Consider the following 18,544-nt stretch of genomic DNA (forward strand, 5'->3'; position numbering starts at 1 on the left):
GATCCAAGAGATTTGCAGAACCTTGTGCAGAGAGAAAGCACTGAGTGTTCCTTACAAAACAATGAGAGGGGCAAGAAGAGACCACATGTTTTTCCTCTGTAGTGTGTTATGTTTTCCCTCTGTAGTGTGTTTACAGGAACATGATGTGGATACAGCAGTCCCTGTAGATAATCTGTGACATGTTTGCCCTGACTTGTGTGGACAGATCCATGTTCACCTGCCTGCCCAGACKGGCTGGACATAGCTGGCTCTGTTTCTGAGGCTGGAGCTTCCACCGACACATGCTGTACTCCAGCCTGTGCCCTCCTGTAGCTCAAGTCTTTTTCTTCCCTGGAGAAACTTGTCTTCAGAATTTTTTTTTGAGAATTTCAATTGGACCATCCCAAACTGTTGTGCATCATTTAAGGCAGACAGCTGAAATAATTCATCTATGGGTAAAACCATTACTGTGGCTCCATGTGCCAACTGAACAGCTTAAAGCTCTTTGATGATGAAAGGTATTGCCAGCATGAAAGAGGCACATTTCAAATCACTGGTTATGAGACTGGCATCCTCAGCGCAAGATAGTCAAACAGAAACCAAACATTTTTGCCCTTTAGTGGATGAGAAGGCCTCAGGTTGCTGAGTTTGTTCAGAATGAGTTATGTGAGCACTGATAACTCAGCAGCTGCATGTACTTACTCTTTCTTGAATATATRTTGTATGAACTCTCTATGGGACATGAGAAGGTTGGGGAACTGGCAWTTGCCTCTGGAGCTTTTCGTTACATGTCACTAATATTGGTGTGAGCCCAGGATAGGGAGGACAAGGAGCTTTTTCTGCTTGAATGCTCTGCTCTCCTCCTCAGGTGTTAACCAGTGGTCAGAACTCATGGTCTGCAAGGACTTACACCCTAAAAATAATTTTCCAATCTCCTGCTCTTAAGGGCTCTTCCTAACCAAGGCTTAGACCAGGGACTGGGCTCCTGCACTGACATTGCTCTCTGACCTGAGATCTGGACTGTCCAGCAAATGAGTTAATCATAAATTTCTCTAGAAGGAACAAACCATGAMATTTTAATCAATATTTAGAGCCACATGGCCTTCTTGATACTGTAAAGAGCAGAACTTTGGATGAGGGTGCTTCTAGCTCTTGTAATTCTGAAAATTACACTGTCAGCTGCTGCAGTTTGCAAAGCTCAAATCACTAGTTTTGGAAGTCTCATCTCACAATGACTTCCAAGTCTTACCAAATTTATTGAACAGTTAAATATCCAAGCAGATGACAAATGACTGTGGAATTTAGTGTCCTGTTTGTTCTAGGAAAAGTGAGTTTATAAAGCTTCAGTATTTCACTAGATAAAAATATATTTACAGAAAGAAAGAACCATTTTCTGCCTTCTTCAATGCCAGTTGACATTTTGGCTTTATCTTAGATATTAAAATGAAATAAAAATCTCAGCTTGTTCTTGTTTATTAAAAAGGAGGTCTATTACTATTTAAATAAATCTCAAAGAAGAATGTAAGGAAAGAAATAATAGCTTAACCTTGAAATTCATGAGGAATGATAAAACCTGTTATCTTGAGCTCCATGGKTGCTTTAGGACCTACCTGATTCTCTGCAATCCTGAAACTTTTGAGATGATTTAAGACAGTGCAAAGAGATTAAAGAATAGGAACTCAAGAAGAAAATATTTTATTCTGATTTTGCACAGAAGATTTAAAGAGTTATGGAGACCTGGGCCCTGTTATCCTTAGTTTACTTCATTTTCCTCCAAAATAAAACAGGACTGATCTGACAAGTTACTGGGATTTCTACATACCTGCTGCATCTGTCCCAGGTTCTTACACTTGGAGAGAAGAATTGATCATAAATGGCTCAATTGCAGCAATTAAATATTTGGCCAAAAAGGCCAAGGGGTTTGATATCCACAAGCCAGCTGGGTACTTGTGGTCCTACAATTCATGAACTATAGCAGAGAAGCTGAGAKATCTGAGTTCCTGTCAGTCTGCCTGTGCTCAGGTTTTTGCAAGCTGTGGAAGAGCCAAGAGATCCCAAGGTGCTGGGTGTCCCTGGTGTCCCTGAGTTCCCCAGGGTGTCCCTGGGTGCTGCCTATCCCCCGTTGCCCAAGCAATGACTCTGCTCTGACAGCGAGCTTTGCTTTTGCAAACCCTGCACCAGGTTCACGTGTTCCTGTTGGGAACAACCTTGTCTGATGTTCACTTAATTATAAACTCTGTAGAGAAGAGGGAGATTTGCAATAATTAAGCTGAGTTCCCAAACAGTTGGGAACGGCATGGAGGCCACAGGGTAGACTCAGCTCTGTTTGGAACCAGATTAGTCTCCAGAGTTTGTCTCACTCCAATATTGCTTAAAAACAGTGCTGACTTAATTATGACATAGTTAACATTCATCTAGTAATTAATGAGTATTACAGTGTCTGCTCTGGGCTTGACAGGATTCCTACTGTGAGCTCATTTGATGCTGAATTGTACTGTTTCATGTGCCATGCTTTGCAAGTCATCAGTCTTACGTGACACTTAAAAAACCTCTGACAACCTGACAATCTCCACCCTGGCCAAGAAAATTACAGGATGTCCCAGTACATGGGAACCAAACAAAAAGATTGGGTCCTTTAAAGTTSTCATAATGGACTATTAAATTGTTTCACTGTTCAGCTTCTCTGTGAAATATCAATTATCTCAATAGTTGTAATGTAATTGAAGTAATTAAATTCCAAAGGTTTGCATGTRAAAGCCAGACCTTTGTAAATGGGAATCCAACCTCAAGTATTCTAGTGGTCTGTTTTTCTCCAGATGACTTTTTTTTTAATGGTGGCATAGATAGGGATATGTTAAAGGGCTTTGTGTGTTTGAGGTTTAGGGTGTGYTTTGAGCTTGGCTGCACACAAAATTGGAACAACTGAATAAGAAAACCTATGTTAGAGCTGAAACACAGGGACCTGGACACAGGTCCAGAGCCATGGGAAGCAGGRACAGCCTCTGCTCCACATCTTAGGCCCTGGCTCCATCTGCTCAAGTGTCCTTGGCTAATGGGTAATTGTAGCTTAYCTTTACCTAAGTTCTGAACAATGACAATCTAGTGTCTCTAAAGCATGACAGATGTGATACTTAGAAAATACTGCTCTCTTAGGTGTATCATATTCAGGATCTCACCTAGGGTAATGTGTTTTACAAGAAAAGGAAAAAGCTAAAGAGTGACTTAGGACAAGAACATTTTCCCTGTTGTTTCTCCTGGGCTAGGGAGAACTGCTCCTTCAGTAAGTTTAATTTTGGTTTATTTCAGCAGAGCTGCTCCCTCAGGTTTCAGCAGAACTGAATCAAATGCTGTTTTRTTAGGGCCAAAATAACTTTTCTTGCCATGATGTTCCAAAATTATTGGTAGTTTTGGGGTGCATCATTTTCAACTGTGTTTAAAGGTTACCATTTAGAAAAGTGCTAACATCCACATCCAAAAAATTGACTTTAGAAGGATTGAATAGCTGGAATTGGAGTATTTTGGGCCATAGACCAGGAAATGGAGGGACTTAAYTGGGGCCTTCCAGTACCAGAAAGGGCCTTAAAGAAACATGGAGAGAGACTGTTTACAAAGGCCTGGAGTCACAAGGGGGAATGGCTTCCCCCTTGTAGGTTTAGATTAGATGTGAGGAAGAAACTCCTCCCTGTGAAGGTAGGGAGGCCCTGGCACAGGGTGCCCAGAGCAGCTGTGGCTGCCCCTGGATCCCTGGCAGTGCCCAAGGCCAGGCTGGACATTGGGGCTGGGAGTGACCTGGGACAGTGGGAGGTGTCCCTGCCCATAGCAGGGGTTGGAACGAGATGATCTTTAAGATCCCTTCCAAACCATTCTGTGATTCCATGAAATCACCTGGAATTTGTGGCAGACAGTGTTGTTCTGAAAGCTGCACACTCAAGTTCTGTGTGTCAATCCCTGCGCTTTGTGTAATCAACTTCCAGAGGTACATACAAGGATGTTATTTGTTCAATGAAGCAATGATATGGGTCTTGTATACCACTACTGGATTTATAAGCCACTGGAAACYTGCATGAAGTCTAATGGAGGGTTCCTTCACTGATGATAAGGTAGGGGAAAAAAGGCAATTTCACAAACTGAGATTATTATTATTATTTTCATGACAGCACTTRTGTGAGTTGTGCTGTTAGAGACAAGAACTAGGCATGAACAGCCTCCAGGAACAGATGGAGAGGAGATCTGARCCGTGAAGCTGTTCAGAGGACACAGTGACTTGGGCTTTGTCAGAGTTGCTGGGAAGAATTGAGTGTTTGGAGAAAAATTTAAATRCCTTAACTTGTTTGCAGATAAGTGTTGCTCTTTCACTTGGGTCATTAAGAGGATGCTAGATGCATGGCTCCAGTTGGAGAAGAAATTTCCATAGAGAATGAGCTCATGGAGGCAGGGAGAGACCAAGAAAGAGTTAATGYGAGAGCAGAGGGTTTGGAAGCTGGGAAAATGAAAGGAAAATCCTGAAATGCTCATAACATTGCAATAGCCTTGGGGGATTCAGACAAACTTAGTGAAGGGAATTTWGTCTGAGGGCCTTCTGGAGGCTCACTGAAATTAGTACATAAGTTGCTTCTGCTTCAATAAATGCTGTACCATGTCCCAGGAAGAGCTGTGGAAATGAGGTGCTTCCATAGCTCTTTTTAAATGTAAAAGTAGTTAGTGTGAATAGAGTTACTTGATCAAACTGCTTAGAAGTTTGTGCAATTGGTTTGGAATAAGTTCTCCATCTCCYGTTAGTTCATTAACAGCTTCTGCTACTTCTGCCCCCTGCCCAAGTCCATCATGGTAGCTTGTCCCATGCTGGGAGCAGTTCTCTCCCTCGTGCAGGGGGCAGACAGAAGGCTTGGCCTTGCTCCAGCCTACCAGGGCAGTGTTTACCCAGGTCTCAGGATCTACTGCTTGTYCTCTGTTCACTGGCTTTTTTCTTCTCTGGACACACCAAGAACCTGAGAGTAGAATCTGGAAGCTCCCAGGAAAACTGTCTCTGAAGTGAGAAATGATGAAGTTTCACTTCATTCCCACCAGTCTTCCTTCAGGYAGAGACAGTTGGTGCAGGAACCAGTTTGCAGTAGTTCATTAGAAGGAAGTGACTTGCTGAAATGCTTTTCAAATTAAGTGCTCCAAAACCAGGCAAATCACCATACTCCATGAAAATGTGGATGCCATGAAAACCAGAGGTTCCTTATCTCACAGGGCTGCCCTGTCCCTATACAGAGCAGTGTCACTGGTGTCACTGGTGTCACTGGTGTCACTGGTGTCACAGGTGGGTAGCACTGCCCTCCTGCAAGCAGGACATGTCAGCTGAGGTCTGTGTGTGGCACTTGCTGCAGGGACCCTCTAACACTGTCTCTCCCACTGCAGGTGCATTACTGCTGGGAGGGATCCTCTATTCCTGGCAGTTCCCTCACTTCAACGCCCTGAGCTGGGGTCTGCGGGAAGATTACTCGCGAGGAGGATACTGCATGATGTCTGTCACCCACCCGGGGCTGTGCCGACGGGTGGCTCTGCGTCACTGCTTAGCCTTAATTGGACTCTCAACAGTGGCTCCTGTCCTCGACATCACCACGTGGACTTTCCCCATCATTTCTCTCCCTATCAACCTCTACATCTCCTACCTCGGCTTTCGGTTCTACAGGGACGCCGACCGCAGCAGCTCCAGGAAGCTCTTCTTCTGCAGTCTGTGGCACTTGCCAATGCTGCTGCTTGTCATGTTCACCTGCAAGAAATCAGTCCTGGAGAAGGAAGACAAAGGTGATCTACTGGGGGAAAGTCATGACAGGGCTATGGAAATTAGATTGCCTTRAATGTCAATACCCATCATGCTCGTGACACATCAGGTAGTATATTATAGTAAATGCAAGGGGGAATCCTGTGGGAATCTGTTTGAAGAAAAATAATTTGTGCCTAGCAACCACTTCATGCGATAATTTTCTATTTTCTTTTGAAAGGGAATAGTCAGGAGAGCTTAAAGYGTTCAGGGCCTCAGGCGCCCTAACTCATCACAGATTATGATTTWGCCTATGTCAGAAGCACATCACTTTGGGATGGCCTTCCAAAGTCCCAGGGAGTCATGGTCTCCATCCTCATGGGTAGCTGAGTTAGTCCAGTTACAAGTCACATGTGCACATGTGCCACCACCAGCACTGGCAGCCTTGGTGAAGCCACCAGGAAGTGACCAATGAATGATTTCTCACCCTGTTCCCCAATCACCCTTTCCTTTAATTTAAGCTTTGGGCCACATGAGAGGGTGAACTTTTCTCTCAATATGTGCTATCCCTGCACTGGTATTACACYGAAGCCCTCTGTTTTGGGGGCTTTTTTCAATCAGCTGCTCTTCCCAAGGTTCCCATTCACTTCAGTAGATTTTAGCACTCAYTCGCTTGGCGCAGTGCTAAAGTAGTGAAGAAAACTGTCTCAGCACAACACACACAGGCATTTAAACAGCTCTCCTGTAGCATATCCCKTGGACACACTGAGCCATTCTATTGTATTTCCATCATGGGGAACTTCTGACTCCCATGAGGTTTTGCATCATTATTGTTTGAGTCCTGTGTGTCAGATCTTCAGCTGGTTATGGCAGAGAGGCTATATGTGAAATGTGGAGGAGGTGAGAAGCAGATCCCAGAATCGGGTGGTTGTAAGGCTTTTCCATGTTAATGTGTCTTGTGCCAGCCCGTTCAGTCTTGACATCCTTAGACAAGCTCTGGACTGGCATCARGAGCTTGAGCTGTGTTTAATGTCAYAGTGTGGAYGGTTGCTCAGAAAGGYTTCASTTTGTGGGTGATTAATAGGTAAGGAAACACATTTTTACAGAAAAAGGGGTAGGGGTTTTAGTCTAACATAATATTCACTTGCTGATGCAGCCAGTGTCTCTCCAAAGCAATTATTGTGGATGGTCTCCTGAGAAAWGAGCATTATCCCTTTGGACTGATAYGCTGAAGAAYATTTGTGRTCACAGTCTAAYATGCTTGTRTCTAACATGCTCGGCTGTGGCTCGCCCTCATCCTGCATGGAGCTGGCTGTGACCTGCTGGGATGCTCCCAAACACAGCAGTATCCAGGGCAGACAAAGACAGTGATTGTTGTGGAAGTGCCTGTTATGACTTGATGTGTTTTCATGCCAAGATTTCTTTCCCATGTGGAGAGGACTGGGCAGCAGGATGAGCAGTGATCCAAAGATACAGCAATACCTGAAGAAACTGTCTCAATCTTGATCTCAAATAAAGCCCTTCAGGAAATGTCACGTATCTGCCACCACAGGTGTATCACACTGACATAAAACCTTGCCTGGCTGTTCTCGTGATCCAAGCCTATCTCCTGGTCTTAGTTAYGCTGGTGTAAATCAGGAGTGACACGGTTTAACCTCTGTTTTCTGGAAGAGGTGCTTGCAGGAGCAGGGCGACCTGTTTCCACAGATCTTAAATAATTGGCTGCAAGATTTGGTGACTTGAGTGATTGCAGGGGACAGGATGGAGCTCTCTCTCTGTCAATCTCCACTGTGCTCAGGTTACTGTGGGCGACACTTTGTGGAACTGTATGGAAACTGGGAAATTCCTGAATTTGTTTTAAGATTCATACAGTCTTCTCTGCAATAAAGTGCATACTGTCCAAAAAGAGATGAGTGCTTCAAATCTGTTTTAAGYTGTTCACTTCTTGTTGAAACTCTGGATGGGTTCAGTTAATTGCAAAGGTATTTGGTATCAGTTTTGGGGCACTTCTCACAACAGCAATGTTCTTGATCATGGCAAGAGCAAGGACAGCTTTGAAATACTGATTTATTGTGCAAACAAYAAATAAATTGCATATGAGTGGAAAGGATTTGTGTGAAACCAAAGAATTTGAGGAACCTTTATGTGGGAGAGAAACCTGAAAAGAGAAGATGGCTCACAGAAAACCACAAATTTTCCTCCCAGAGGCAGAAAGTGGTGCTGAGGCAGGAGGGCTGTGGGTTTCTCCTAAGTCATTATAKAGGCAGGTTTCAGATGGCCTGCAGTTCCTGGTGCTGCTGAGGAATTCCGTTCTGATTAAAGGCCTCAAGGACATGCCTGTRGTTGTGTTCTGAAGAGAATCGTCTTCCTTTCTGGGGCTAAAATGTGTAACATTCACAAGGTTTGGGGCTGGATGGGAGCTTTATAATCATCACTGAATGTCTGCAAAGTGCAGGTCTCTGCGTTGTACCAACATCTCCACACCCAGTGGGTCTGGCCTGGAGAGAAAGCATAGCTTTCGAATGAATGGATCTGGGATTTAAATGTAAGATTATGCATTATTGAAATTCCTTATTTAAAAAGAAAAGCTTTCTTTACCTAGAAACTGTTCTCTKCTCTGCTGCACACTGGCCATGTGTCAGATGTGGATGAAATCATTGACTGCCATATTACTGCCTTTRGGAAGTTTTGCTGTTGCATGTGCTTTTGAAATAAACACCTTGCCAAACTGAAACCTTGGTGGCAGATGGATATTGCAGTAGRTGCTCTCAGGTCCCTTTTCAGTATTTCTGGTGCCACTATGGAGGATGAAAAATCTTGAACTGTCTGCCATGACCCAAGGGTGCTTGTGGTCCCTGTGACCCTGCAGGAAGTACTAATGCTAGCCATGTTCCCCTCCAGAACTGCTGATATTGCTGCCCAGATTCTGGGGGGAAAGAAAGAGGCAGGTGTGATGCATGAGGTACTTGCTGGGATGGCTTTACAGAGGAGATGAACCTGGGCTTTCTGTATCTCTGTGCTGGGCTGTGCAAACATCAGGCTTTGAGGGCTCCTTGAACCTGAAACAGCAGTTCCTGCATGGAATTKCAATGTTGTTTTCATCTTATCCCATTTGGATAACTTGAATATAGGTTGGTTGTCACTCTTTATCCWGGTTACTCAGGAACTCCCCATGAACTGGTCCTGCAGAATCACAGAATGGTTTGGGTTGAAAGGAATYTTAAATACCATCTCATTCCAACCCCCAGCCATGAAACACCTGCTCTATATGTGGTAGCAAACAAAATAGCAGTGGTGTGCCATGTCTCTCCTAGCCCTGAGTCTGCTGGTAGCTTAGAGGATCCCATCTCAGTGTTGCTGTCACAGGAGGCAACKCTGCACCATCTGAAGCCTGGACTGAAGTTTATGGAGGAATCTGAACCAGTGACTCAAGAGGATAAAGGTGGGTTTTGTCTGTTTGGACTTTAAACCTTTTKTGTGGTTTTGTGGATAAAAGAGTAGCCCTAAGGCTCAGGAGATCTTCATTCTTRCCAGATGTCTGTGGAAGAAATGTACTCAAACTGTAAAATAGGGATGGAGATACTTCTCCTTGTTGGAGGAKGGAACATGTCTTTGTCATGTCTTTGTTGGCTCATGCCTGTTGTTCTGAAAAGCCTCCACAGTGAGTGCTGGGTAAGGCTCTGAGGCATTGCAGAGAGACTGGGGTGTCCTCTCATCTCTTCTTTTCCATGATCTTCAGCAGATCATGAAGCACAGCACCTCACAGGGTGGTGTGGGGAGCTGAGCTGTGTGGCTGGGAGTTGCCCTGAGCTCTCAAGTTCCCAAGGAGCCCCAGGTCCTGTGTGAGATGTGTGTGGTACCCAGCAGAGCAGCATTCTGGTACCCCTGCCAAGGAGGCATCCCGGCACAGCAGGCATCCCAGCGTGGCAGGCAGTTAGTTGGTGGAGCAAAGGGCTCTGCTCTTTGTTCCAGCATGAGTGAAGAAACCCAATCCCTGTGCTCACAGCACTTTCCCTCTCATTTCCCCCATGGACTTTTTTTTTCTCTCTTCCTGTATCAATCTCTGATATAATCTGTCCCAGCAGAGTCACACATTCACACTYTCCTGGCTCCAGCAGCATTTCCTACTCTGCCAGGCCTCAGTGTTTCAATGCTTACACAAAACACACCTCCTTTTCAGTTCTGACAATCCCAGGAGAGTAGGAATGGAAACAAAGTGATACTATTAGAAATTCATTATCCTTACAGAGAGAAAGCAYGTTTTGTCCTGGTTGCTCTCCAGAGGTGATTAGATACTCTTCCTTGGAAATGCAGGGTGTCTGCAGAACACTTTGCTATGAAAACAGAGATATCAGCACTGTTTCCTACCAAACAGCTCTGCTGGAGGTGGTAATTCTAGATGCTTCATTGCAGGCTGTCCCCAGTGGCATTTTGAGTCATGGAATTTCTTAACCAGGCAAAGAGCCAGTCCCAGTGAGGGCTGGTGGGATTCAGGATGCCTCTTKTGCTGGCCATGGGACCTTGAGTCAGCTATTTGCCTCTTAGTGCTGCAATTTCTTCCCATCATGGCAAGGTCAGTGCTGCAGGGCAGGGCTTGTCCCCCAGGGTGTGTCCAGGCATGTGGCCTCACCCAGGATAGGTCAGAGGCTGGTTCTAATGTTTGTCATCTCCCAGACTGCGTGGGGTTAGTTGGGAGTCAAAGGTCACAACCTTTGTGAGGTGAGTTCAGAAGTGTCATTGGTGAGGATCCTCCTCCATAAGGTCCCTCAGACTGTGCCCTTGGGGGTGATTCCCTCAATATTTTTTAGTCCCCTCTGAAATAAAAAGTATTACAGGCTTCTAGGGCTCCWACAGCAGGTCTATTCAGCTTCAGAGATGTGTTATGAACCCTTCTGTTCACATAATCCCAGAACAGYTGGGGTTGGAAGGGACCTCTGGAGATCACCTCATCCAATCCCATGCCAAGGCAGGGTCACCCAGAGCAGGTGACACAGATACGTGTCCTGGTGAATTTGGAATGTCYCCAGAYAGGGAGACTCCACACCCTCCCTGGGCAGCTGTTCCAGTGTTCTGCCTCCCTCCRTGGAAGTAAGTTCTTTCTCATACTGAGGTGGAGCTTCCTGTGTTTTAGTTTATGGCCACTGCTTCTTGTCCTGTCACTGGRCTGTCCTGAAGARTCTGGCMYCWTCCTCTGTCACCTCTGCTCTTCTGCTTCCAGACTTTACCTGTTTGTGCTGAAGATTTTCCAGCCTGGATCAGCACCTCTGGCTAGTTTCCAGTATTTAAAAAAAGGTACAKTTCATCTGTTTTGCAGAACAGGGTTGGCAAAATGAGCTCTTTTCCCACAATGTGGAGATGTTTTCCTGCCATTCCTAACCAGTTCTGGCCTTGGAGCAAGAACAGGCCTTGGAGCAAGAACTGATGATTTGGCTCAGGCTGGGCCATTAAACCATTCTGGGAAGGTGCTGGGTGTTTCTCCCCATGCCTGAAATGTCATGGCTCCCAAATGCTTGTTTGAGCATTGCTGACCTTTCCTAAGAGATTCTTTGTGTGTGGCAGGCATGGATTGTACTGAGGAGCTGGTGAAGAGCTACTGCCATGGCCCCTATGCTTTGGGAGAGCAAAAGGGTGCTAGAAAAGGAGTGTGCCTGGTGCTCACCACTAGTGCTGGAACAGCTCTGAATTCATGCCTGTATTGCCATTTTTCTAGGACATCTGACTCGGTCTTGCCCACTGAGTGAGTTGAGTACCCACAGGGAGGTTTCMGTGTGTCTCCAAAGTGTGGGCAGCCCCAAGGAGCAGGGCAGTTTGGTAGCTGAGGTTTTTTCCCTSGTTTTGCTGTCAGATGAATTTCAAGGTCCTTTCTGCCCCCTGCTCCTCATTTTAATACTTTCTATTGTGATTATAGATTCTCTTTCATACATTTTTTTMATGGAATATGTGCTGTAACACACATTGCCTGTGCCTTTCAAAACTGCAGCTGCAGCTGGACTCTGTTCTTAAGGGAAACACAGAGTTGGGGGAATTGTCCTGGTCAACTGGAAACAGCAGGGATCTGATCTCCCACMCTGACCAAACTGTCCCTAACTGGGACCACTCTGGACATCTTGCCTATCTCCCTCATCCAAAAAGCAAGTAAGGGGGAGAGGGAARGAGTCATCCCTGTGGATATGATGTGTAGAGATGAGATCATCGTGGTGCTAGGAGATCTCCCAGCCTGGCAGGACAGACTCCAGCATCAAGCTTCTCCTCCCTGTGCAGGGTCAGACACACGGCACTCAAACTTTTTTTTTTTTGTAACCAAGGAGAAAGATCCAAGATTTTTGCTGCTGAGAAAGGCTGGGAGATATTTGGGATTTTTTTTTTCATGGAGAGGAGACACTGTATCAAATTAAAGTTGAAACAGAGATGCAAACAAGGTAATTAAGGTATTTCTGCAGTGATTCCCAGGGACCAGCTGGATGGTATCCAGACCATGGAAGCAAGGTTTGGATGGATATTCATGCTGCAGAGCTGCCAAGGCCATTCCTTCACTGAACCACTCCCAGCAGCACCGAAGGGAAGCTGAGTCATGCTAGGTGGAAGCAGGATGGCTGGGGCCACAAAGTTACCCAGAAGCAGACAGGAATAAATCTCTTCTCCCTCATCGGATTGCTCTGGCCTGGTTGTTACATTGCATTTGGTTTTCAACAGGAACAAGGACTGGCAGGAGTCAATATGCTGGGAGTGAAGATGATTAAGTGTCCTCACTTCAAGAATGAGCTTTGGGAAGAATGTAGTGGAAGGAAGMATCTGCAAGCAGATGTTCTCATGCCACCTCTTCCCCGTGCTACTCAGAGCTCTGCACAAGATATAGGTCTGACACCACCCTGTGGCACCCCATGGACTTRGACAGGCCAGGCAGTGACTCCAGGGCTGCCAATATATGACAAACACTTCTGTTTTGGGGTGGAAGGGGCTCTGTCCTCTGTGCTGTAACTGCTGCCCAGTAAGTCCGGTCTCCGGGAGTCACCCAGCGCGGCTCCTGCCGGGAGCAGCATTGCCGGGTTCCTGCAGGGATTGCTCCCTGGGTGTGCTTGGGAAGTGCCCGTGGGTGAGAGGAGGCGCCAGCCAGGCTGGAAGAAGCGCAGCTGAACGAGGTATCCGCGAAGCTGAGCTTTGTGGGGTCTGTCTGCCCTTACCGTGCCAGAGGCGCTGTGGGGCGGCACAGCCCGGAGCTCTGGAGCTCTGGAGCTCTGTTCAGCGCCGCCCGCCGCTCGGGTACCTTTCTTTCAGTGGGGATTCAGGAATGCCGTGTGGACAGACAGCCGGACAGACAGCCGGACAGACGGCCGGACAGACGGGGACTGCTCCGCCGGGATGTGCGGCCCGAGTGGCGCTTGGCTGCGCTGATGGGAACTCCCTCTGTTGACTCCTCCTGAAGCTGCATCCTTACACCCGGCGGTGTCCCTGGCTCTGGTATTAACAGCACTTTCCGTAATGACTGTAGCCCTCACTAAACCACAGACCGGACTGATTATTGCTGCTTTTGTASTCTTTACAGAGCTGTTTTTATTTATAATTTCACCCTGCTGGTCTGTTCATCACGATTTTCTCGGATTCWTCCTATGTGGTCCAGTGCTAAAAAAGCCACATTTTCATAGTAGCTGTTGTTGGTTTTAATCACTTGTTATTCAGATGATGTATTAATAGCAGTATCTCTGTGAAGCTTTACTGTTTGCTTTTTCTAAACATTTACAATAAAACTGTTWGCCCTAATAAAACATGTGTTTCCTTTGGCTACCTCCTCCAGCCATGAATCCAATTAACTGAGCGCTCAGTGGAGAGCGCGTCTCACCCCATCCTGTCCCACCTCTGCCCCAGAGCCTCTCCCGAACCTCTGATTAAAAGGTGTTTGGGACCTCAGTGGGAATAAGGGTGCTTGAAAGGCACCACRTGGTTGGAGGTGTGTGAGCTTGTAATTGCCCATGTGCAGGCTGTAGGAGGCTGTAATAATCCAGTCTATGTTTTGCAGATATTCGTTTGTGCCTTGCGATTCTCCTAAACCCCAAATAACTCATCACACCTTATTTCCCAGAGAGGAAGGGTGATAAGGCTGGGTGGTTTGATGCCCTTGGGATGAGAAAGCACTGGTGGAAACAGAAATAAAAGCAGAGCAGGCTGTTGCCTCCTGAGCATCCTGAGCCTGTGTTTGGGATGAATGGGGTGATGTTCTTTATTTTTGCCATTTATGGGGAAAACCACCCCCCAACAAAACCTGTCTTTGCTGGAAGTGGTTTAAATGGAATACTTAACTCACTGGGGCCACTGTCTTTAATTTCATTCAGAAGGCAACTCTGAATGGACTCCTCACCCACTTCAAAAAGCCGTGGCAGTGTGTCCACTGTGGTGCGGGTCATTCATGGACACTACAGGAGATGTGAAAACATCTGCTAGGTCCATGCCTGCTCCTTTCAGGACAGTTACTCCCCTTGCTAATAATTGTCTGTGCTCTGTCATCTAGAAAGGGACTTTTTGTTCCTCCCAGGTATTCTAATGCTAATTTGTTTAGCTAAAAAGAAGAAGAGGCTAAACAGATGTGAACCATTTGGTTAGGTTGTAGTTCATTTGTTAGGAAGTGCTAAGGATTCTTGGCAGGATATTAAATATTACCTTGGCTGCTCACAAACACTTCATATTTCAAGAGAGGAAGGGAGGTAGGGWCTGCACTCCATAAATCAGTCTTTTCAAAGAGACAGAAAAAGGCAAACATTTGATAAATCTGCATCATTATACTTCGAGATCAAAGGGGGTTTTACATATGTATTTATGCAACTGGCAACCTAGGAGACAATAATAACAAACATAGATCTCTGACAGCTTTACAAAAATAAAAATTAGCCGGTTCTAATCTGTAATTATCTGGCAACTGTGCGAGGTAGGAGGTTGCACTAGAGCTTTAACTTGCTAATGTTGAGATGTTGAACAAATGTTAAGTCATTCATAAATACATTAGGAAGTTACATGGGTACGAGGTTGCCAAAGCCACTGGGTGGTAGCAGGGCATGGCTGCTGCATCTGCAGCCCTGGCTTTATCCACAGAGCCCATATTGGGCTGGCAGGCGTTACTGGAGTCAGAGGTCAGAAGGGAAAGCAGTGTTTCCCTACATGCCTTGATGAAAATCGTTCCTTTATGATGAAAATATATAATGATGAAAATGCATAATGATGAAAACATATAGTGATGAAAATCGTTCCTTGATGATTTTTCAGCAAATTATCTACAACAAATCTACCTGAAGGATCCCTGAAGGTARGAAGATTTCCATCTGTGGGCTCTCTCCTGCTTGCCAGTGAATTACAGAYCCATGTCTGGTGCCTTCCATAGCCACTCATGGCTTCCCACTATTCCCAATGGCTGGTCCATTCTATACAGCTTAATATGTACACTACTGGAGCCAGAGGCTCAGGTAAGTCAGGGAAGAAGCCTGAAAAGACCCCAGAAGGGGTTTGCAAGCAGCAGAAATAAGAGGAAGACTAATGGGGGCTGCAGTGAGTGTTGCTTTAATCTMGGGCAGAATTTAGCAGAGGAATTGAAATTTCTCCAAAGCAGCAAGGGCCATTGCATCACCCAAAACAAGGAGGAATCCAGTTGCATTAAAATAATTCCATGGACAAAGCAATGCAGCCACAGAACTCAGAGACAGAGAAATAGCCTTATGTCATCTCTCCTTTCCTTCTGGCCAGTCACCGGGCTGATTTCCCATTCTCTTATGCTGGTTTAAAATGACTTCAGCAACTTGGTTTCTGCTTGTTCCCATGGGAAACTTGCACAGTCTATAGATTTCGCTGGTAGAAAACTCTTCTTGACAGTCACACTATATTTTCCTTTACTCAATTCCATCACATCACTCCTACTTATACCTCCTTGGAGCACCCTAAACGCTCTCCTCCACTGAAGTCGGTGCAGTTATGTGAGCAGTAAATTTGGCTCGTGGCACTTGGAGAAATAGATATTAAAACCCCAGGGACAAATTAGGGAGCAAGGGGAGGGAGKGCAGTGGGGGAAAGGAAATGGTTTCAGGTTAAGAGAAACAAGAGCTCCTCTTACATCAGTACAGCATTGCTGCCCATGGCCCTGGTGGGAGCACACCCAAGACAATGCAACAGGACAGTGTGAAAGGCAACGATGTCCCTGGGATGTCCCTGGGCTATTCCTGGGATGTCTCTGGGCAGTGGTGGGGTTATGAAGCCACACCTCAGGGCTCTAAGGCTTTATTTGGTACTTGGACTTGGGTGCAGAGCGGGGGTTGCATAAAGCCCTGGGCACTTGCCTTTCCAGTGTCTGAGCTGTGCTGAGTCCCACTGATGGTGCCTGCAGTCACACCATGGCCTGTTTCCCCCAGCGTGACCCAGTCACACCATTTGGCTGCTTGCAGCTGAGATGGCACTGCCAGCTGGTCCAGCAATCCTGATCCAAGAACATGCATGGCAAACTGTGCCTCTACCGGTTAAAGCACATGTGTTTTTCAGGACAAAATCCCAAATGTCCTCATCMCTTTCCCCCAACTCTTACCTACTATTGTGACATTAAAACAAGTTCAGCAGATGTGTGCAGTGGAGAGAAGGCTGTAGACAGACACACAAGATTTATCCATTGCTGATCCTCAGCTCCTGCATGCTCTGGAATAGCACAAGGGTGCACTGCACAGGACACATGTGGCAGAGGCGAGGGGAGAAGACAGCAAGAAGGATTTCCTGTGGTGGGAAAAAGTGGAATAAAGAAGTGCAGGACCTCTTCCTGGGACCCTGCAAGGGGGASAGGACTGAGACAGTTCCATGACTGAGAAACATCTCATGGTACTGAAATAAGGACAAAATCCCATCATAGATGCTTATGGATGGACAAGGAATGCTGAAGTCTCATACTGAAGCCCTGCATCTCAGTGTTCTGGGTGCTGTATGTTCCCAAAAAGGGGGTAGAGTTGACTGGTCATCTCCTSTCTGGCCAGGTCACTATACAGCAGAGCACTTTAGAGTTACATGCTCGTTTTTCCATGATCATGTACTTGATTGACATAATGAAATGGTGGATTACTTTCCCCCAAACTTAAACTGTGTCAGGAAAACTGCATCCTGTCTGGATTGGGACCAAGAGCACACTGTCTTGATTTTGGGTACGTGCTCCTATTTATCACCCCATTAGGGCTTGTTCCTGCAGATCTCCAAAGAGCTGTATATGAAGCCTTCATCTTTCAGAAGAAGGAGCATTCCAGAGCATTTCAAAAATGGCCACTTCAGTGTCCGAAAAATAATGTTTGCTAAAAGGACATGCAGATTTTCTGATTGAGAAGAGATAAAGCAACAAGGTGAAACTCAGCCATGCCGAYAGAACAGGATCAGCACTGGAAACTGCTGCCTTATGTCAGACTCCAAGAAAATGTTGTAAAGTGCATGGCTGCATCTGTAGGACACATGGCCTGGGAAGAATCTCCCAGAGTGGATGTTGGGGAGGTGACCTGACAGACCTGACACTTCCTCTGTCCTCACTGTGGATTTGATCCCAGAATCACAGAATAATTTGGWTTGGAAAGAGCCTTAAAGATCTCATTCCAATGCCCTGCCATGGGCAGAGACATCTTCCRCTAGACCAGGTTACTCCAAGCTCATCCARCCTGGCCTTGAACATTCCAGGAYTGGAACATCCACAGCTTCTCTGGGCAACCATCATCTTGACTTGAAGGCCTGCTGGGTTCTTGGCTGTCTGCCCTGCTGTAACAAGTGCATTTTGCAGAGATGGGAACTCTCCAGGCCTGTCTCAGCAGTGCTCCAGGAAGTGCTGTGGTGACCCCTTGTCAGGAGATGCACCTTCCCAGTGCCATCTGTGTAATCAATAATCATCAAGAAATGGGATATGAAGACGGTATGGATGCAACTCAGTTACTGACTAACCAGCCAACAAGACAGCCACTGCTCTGATTCCAGGGCACAGACCAAACCCAGATGTTCATTTCTGGTTGTGCCCATTTCTTTCCAACTCTGTTTCTTCAAAATGTTTCTCGCCCTATCCACGGGTGCATCACACATGCTCCTGCCACAATTGCTGTGTGTGGCATGCTAAGCAAATTCCAGGAGCCAAGAGCAAGTGTTGAGCCCAAGTGAAGCCCTGCTCTTGACATGGCAGCAGGAGTGGAGGAGATCTGTGTCCTGCCAAGCAGCCGTGTGGGCTCCAGCTAGAGGCAATGTGCCACTCTGGAGGATGGAGCCATGACTGCTTCCTAAACCACTTGCCAAAACCTCTCTCACCCACACTCCCTGCTCCAGGGAGACCCCAGCCCTCCTCCTGACCTACCTTTGCATAGATRCTGTTTCTGATCACTTACCCATTTGCCATTCTTAGGGAAAAATCTCCTGACATCCAACTGTTAAAGATACAATTACAGTAAAACCTATCTTGGGGCTATTTTTCTTAAAAGGCCAATCTAATTTTTACAAGCTACAGCTGACATATATTAAAGGCTTAAACCAAACTTTCTGTGACATTTTGTTGATGTTATCCTGGCTGGTCCTGGTGGATGTARGGAACAAGGAGAATTATTCCATCTRAAGGGTTTCCCTGTTAGCTCATGGGTGCAGGAACGTGTGTGGAAGCAGCAGATACTCTGTTTGGMATTGTGCAAAACACCAAGTGCAGAGGTGAGTAAACCTGGGTGCAGGAGAAGTACCCGTGGAACGATTGCTGCCCACAGCTGTGATTCATGCATTGCCTGCAAATGTCCTCTGTAATTCTCTTCACAATTACCCATCTGGGCCAGCTGGCGGAGCTTTGCCAGCACA

The 18,544-nt window shown here is 46.2% G+C and overlaps 1 protein-coding gene across 1 annotated transcript in view; it reads left to right on the forward strand.

The window, feature by feature from the left end:
* Positions 1 to 6,593, forward strand: part of LOC130581014 (protoheme IX farnesyltransferase, mitochondrial) — a 103,232-nt gene extending 96,639 nt beyond the window's left edge. Inside the window, 1 exon segment of the mRNA XM_057378885.1 lies at positions 5,383 to 6,593. Within this exon segment, the coding sequence (XP_057234868.1) occupies positions 5,383 to 5,918 (536 nt within the window). The 3' untranslated portion in view covers positions 5,919 to 6,593.
* The last annotated feature ends 11,951 nt before the right edge of the window (positions 6,594 to 18,544 follow it).

Source organism: Malurus melanocephalus, unplaced genomic scaffold (assembly GCF_030028575.1).
Source record: "Malurus melanocephalus ecotype Western Australia unplaced genomic scaffold, MMel_1.1 scaffold_378, whole genome shotgun sequence".
Lineage (NCBI taxonomy): Eukaryota > Metazoa > Chordata > Aves > Passeriformes > Maluridae > Malurus > Malurus melanocephalus.